Consider the following 4,974-nt stretch of genomic DNA (forward strand, 5'->3'; position numbering starts at 1 on the left):
ACTTACATGTTTTAAGCAAAAGTCTTTGTCCTGAAGTACTTTAATGGCATAAAGAGCAGGAAATTGCCTGTGACATTTCATTTTTTCCATTCTAAGGGAAAAATGGTCCAAGGTCTAAAAATAGCTCTCTCCTGAAAACCACCCTCCCTCTCATCATCGTAATATACCATAAGCCGTGTGACAACAAAGACATTTCTTTCTGAGACTAGTGTTGTTTTTAATCAGCTAAAGAACTCGCAATTGTCAATTAAGTCTCTTTTCATGTAAAGCTGCTGACTTGAATAAAAATTTTGTTTACTGGCTTAACTGGAATAATTTGGTGACCTACTCTGCAGTACAACTTCTCCACGTCCTCCCTCTTCCTTTACCTGAACACAAATGATGTTGGACAGAATTGCATATTCACCTGGGAAGAAAATCTCAGTAGATGTTGTGCTATCAGCTTGCTTTACTATTAGGCACTTTTCAGGCCCATCTGTTCTTTGAGCATCCATCTTTGAAAAGAATGTTGTGTACATATTCATACACATTTTGGTTGGCGGCCATGAATGGACAGGTGAGGTAGATGGTACAGATAAAGAAGGTTAACAAAACACATCATGTGGTAGATTAATGCCAAGGAGTATGTTATGGAGGTCAAAGATGGATGCCTTACCATTATGCCTAGATACCCAGCAGAACTCAAAGGGAGTCTTGGTATTCAGATCATTCCCCCAGCAGTGAATTCAGACATGTGAGTGAATCACAAGATACTTGTTTACTGTCAACTCAGAAAAAATAAAGCGAGACTGGTTTATTCGTAGACTGAGGCCAGCGTGGAGACATTCCTAGACAGGGTGGAGCCCACAAGGCAAGCGGTGCTGTCACCGGGGAACAGCAGGTCCCAGTCTGCAGTGAAGCTGGAGGCAGAGCTGCGATATGATCTATTCACTGGTGGAATTTGCTTAAGAGGCTCTTGACCCTTATCTCTCTACCTCTAGGCCTTGACCACTCACTTGGTCTTTGCACTACAGCTCACTGCCCGTTCCGGCTGTGCTACTACAAATGATTGCAGGGCCAGGCTATAGCATAGCTCCCTAAAGTAATCTAGGTTAAAAATAGCCTTCCAGAAAAGTTTTAATTTTTTTAGTTTTAAATTGAAATAATTTCATCTGCTTGATTTTGCAGACAACCCTAAAAATAGCTGTACTAGCACAACTGAAATGGCAACAAACTGACCTACTGAAAGGTAAATTAGCTTCTCAAACTCTGAGACAAATGTGTCGTGAAAATATGCACAAAGAAACTATGCCTCCTTGCTGGCGAAGTAAAAGCACAGGAGCTTTACTTTCCTCCAACACCAAAATCCTAATGAACACAAACATTCATGAAAATTTATTGAATCACTCACAGCCTTGAGGGATCAAAATTAGACAGGCTTGAGTCCATTGAAATCAATAGAAGTTTTGTCTCTCCCTTGTTTAGAGCCAAGATTTTTTTTTTCCTCCTATCTTTTCTTCAGGGAAGGACTGGCAGTTTTCATATAACCTGATATTTGACCGTAGACTATGTTTTATCATAAATCAACATATAATCTGAATCATGTGACTATTGATAGACTTCTCTATTAGAGAGTTACCTAGGAGGTAGAGTGGGACAGGACGCCAAGAGCTCCATCTAGATCACTCCTCTGTTCTGAGATAGGCTCACTCCTCACACCCACAGTCTTCATGGCACTATTTATCTAAACTTAATTTTGACAAAATGTTATTTTAAAAACCCACATATCTCCTTAGGTAATCTATTCCAGTGTTGAGATGGGGAATTTCCTCACCATCTAGCCTACATCTGACATACCATCAGTCTTTTATGGCCGCACATCAGGACAGATCAACAGAATTCCTGGTGGAAACAGCTGTGACAGCAACACAGAAACTCAGTGCATGTCTGATGTTGTTGCTTTTTCTTTTAGCCAAGAATAAATGTAAACTGAAGCCGAACATTTAGTGACTATAGCTGAGAAATACAGTTGCAGTTATTGATGTTTCTGTGCATACATGAACTCAAAAAAGTTGAAGAATCAGTTATTTTCTGGTAAAGTACAAATTCCTTGCCAGGGAATATTGTTGGTTTATTAGTCTGGGGAAATGCTGGCATAAACACATGGATAGATTTTTTTTTTCCTCACAAGTACAATAAGATAAAATCTAATATCATTGTAGGCCCTGTGGGAAGAGATAACAGTTCTATTGACTTGTACATTTAAAACCGAAACTTACCAACATTGTAAAGGATGTATAGTAGAAATCAAACTAGAAACAATATAAAATAAACAAGCTATTAAATCACTTGTCTTCTTTGAAACACCATTTGAAAATGGTTTACAGCATTGTAAACAGTCAAAAGATAAACCCTTGTAGCAGATGAAAAAATTACCAATGATGAGATAAGCTGCTGTTTCAGAAGAGACTGGAAGACCGGAGAGGAAATGAAGGTGCTGTAGGGATTGTGTATAGACAATCTGTACAGCAAAGTCAAGATCATGTGGAAGATATGGAGGAAAAATGGGACCGGACCGCTAGAACAAGTTGAGGTAGTAACAGCCACAAGCAATAAGACCTGGTGTGTTGGCATTTTACCTTGTCTTGTAATGTACAAGAATTAATACATTTTTCTTGCATTTACTTTTCTTCTTTCTCTAAATCCATGTGTATCTTAGAAAATGGAGGACAATTAAAAGAGTAAAACTAAATTACTTAGATTCCTGTAGCATTTCTTTGAAAGTGTAATAACTTTTTGAGGAACCTGTTTCCAAGAGGTCATCCGTTCGTCAACGCTGTTTACTCATTCCTCCCAAGATCTTAAACTTGCAGGTTTTTTGTGGGTTTTGAGGTTTGTTTTGTTTTATAATTGCCCTAATTACAGTGTTTGGGATATTTCTCTTTTTTTTTTTTTTTTTAAATGGTGCAGGCATATGAAGTGCTGCTTAAATAAGACATTGATTTCACCTTACTTTATCTAGCTTAGGTGAAGTTTGGTTGTGTACACCGGAGTTAGCAGCTGTAGTTATTACAGCCATTACGGTGGGTTAAGAGAAACAGGTTTTTAGGGTGCATGTCATCTCCCAGCCGTTCTAGTCATCTATTTTGGAAAAAGACTGTCTTTGTTTCTACATTGACTATAAATGGAGCCTGAAGTGACCGGTTTAGGTATAGATGTCTGTATCAGATGACTCATACCCTGAAAGTTGTACTGAATATTCCTGGTTACTGAGAGCACTGGCTTTGACAGCAGTTTTGTAATAACTTGTAGAACTTGTTTCCATATTTTGCAATCCCTTTGGATTCAGTGCAGTGTCTGATGAAGAAGCAGACACTTGCAGACTTTTTGGCTCTGCCTAAGTGAGGAACTATGAACACACCTTGCCCACAGGCAAACATGTTGCAACATAAAATGCAAATAGCTTGAAAGAAAAATAGAAGCATTAAAGACACAGCTTTTTATGTGCCCTAGAGGAAGAGGAGAAGCTGGCAAGATATTTGCAAGACAATTCAGGGAAGACTCATTTGACACAACCATGATGACACTCTTGTCATTGGTATTAAAAGTCTTTACTTGTTACAAAACATACCTTACTACAGATATAATTAAATAATGGCCAAAATAGTTTAGTACCAAGGAAAAAGTTCACATTTAACGTGTTATTTCACATTTTTCTAACAGGACAGTTAATTCCAAGTCAGGTCTTTGAGCACGGTAAATATCTTACACAAAAAATAAATTAATCAATAACATTTGTGTATACAAAAGAGGACAACTGGTAAAACTTAATCACAGTTGCTGCTCAACAGCAATTATCTCAAAGATGAACTCCTGGTCATATGTGACAACTAAGATCGTAATTCACCTTGTTCATATAACAAAATAGTGTGGCTACTGTAGACTAAAATTAAATTCTTGACTATAAAATCACTCGTGCTGCCATCCTTATCTCTTGACTACGCTCTTGTCCTGAAACAGCATGAGGGGGATTTATCCTGTCAGGATTTTGGAAATCTGTACAAGAGAGAAAAAGTCCCACTTAGCAGCAGGAGGATGACAGCTACAATCCCAATAGGAATGGCAGCACCAGCTTCCTGCGCTGCTGGGCTGGAGGGCATGTAGTAAGAAGGAGGAAAAGTGATGCTCTGGTTGTGCGTTACAGAATAGAAATTCCAGCTCACAGGAATCAGGACGCACAGACCAGCAGATATGTAGAAGAAGCCACCCACCAGGAAGAAACGGGTAATGAGAGTTTTGTGAGTGATTCCCATATAAACATTTCTCAGAGCAAATATTGTGCTAGTCAGTCCCAGCAAGCCCATGAACAAGGCAACCAACAGGAGACCCTGAGCAGCATAAATTTCATGGGGGATGGAGGAGTCATAGCCACTGAATTTATGGCAGAACTGCTCTTTATAGCCAGGTGAGACGTGAAGGTAACTGATGAAGCAGACTTTCCAAATCCCCACCCAGGCAACGCCAGAGGAGATGATAGTGGTGTTGTCCACGTGCCACACTCTCCATTCCACAATTCCCATTGAAATGGTGCACAGGATCCAGCCTACTGTACCCAGAGCAAAGGCGGCTAGCTGGAGGTGCGAGGTGCTGACCAGGGAGCTCATCCTCTGGAGGTCTTCTACTCTGTTGCAGACGCAGTTGCCATGTGAAGAGAGAGAGGCACTGGAAAGAAACACAGCATGAAATTACAAAGGCAATTATTGTTTGAGTGAATAGGTGAAACTGTTAGTGAAAAAGAAAAAGCAGTGGTGAATGGTCTAGAGCACATGTCTTATGAGGAGCGGCTGAGGGAACTGGGGTTGTTTAGTCTGGAGGAAAGGAGGCCGAGGGAAGACCTTATAGCTTTCTACAGCTACCTGAAAGGAGGGTGTAGCAAGGTGGAGGTCGGTTTCTCCTCCCAAGTAATTAGCAATAGGACAACAGGAAATGGCCTCA

The 4,974-nt window shown here is 40.0% G+C and overlaps 1 protein-coding gene across 1 annotated transcript; it reads right to left on the bottom strand.

Annotated features, from left to right (window-relative positions):
• Nucleotides 1–4,019: 4,019 nt before the first annotated feature.
• Nucleotides 4,020–4,643, bottom strand: CLDN34 (claudin 34). The gene has a single exon (XM_029084798.1). It carries the CDS (start codon nt 4,641–4,643, stop codon nt 4,020–4,022), a length of 624 nt encoding a protein of 207 aa, XP_028940631.1.
• Between the last annotated feature and the right edge of the window lie 331 nt (nt 4,644–4,974).

The sequence above is a fragment of the Antrostomus carolinensis genome, unplaced genomic scaffold (genome assembly GCF_000700745.2).
Source record: "Antrostomus carolinensis isolate BGI_N321 unplaced genomic scaffold, ASM70074v2 scaffold18564, whole genome shotgun sequence".
Classification (NCBI taxonomy): domain Eukaryota; kingdom Metazoa; phylum Chordata; class Aves; order Caprimulgiformes; family Caprimulgidae; genus Antrostomus; species Antrostomus carolinensis.

What these genes read in the sequence shown, in the direction of transcription:
- CLDN34 (XM_029084798.1), bottom strand. Translation starts at nt 4,643, where the DNA reads ATGAGCTCCCTGGTCAGCACCTCGCACCTCCAGCTAGCCGCCTTTGCT.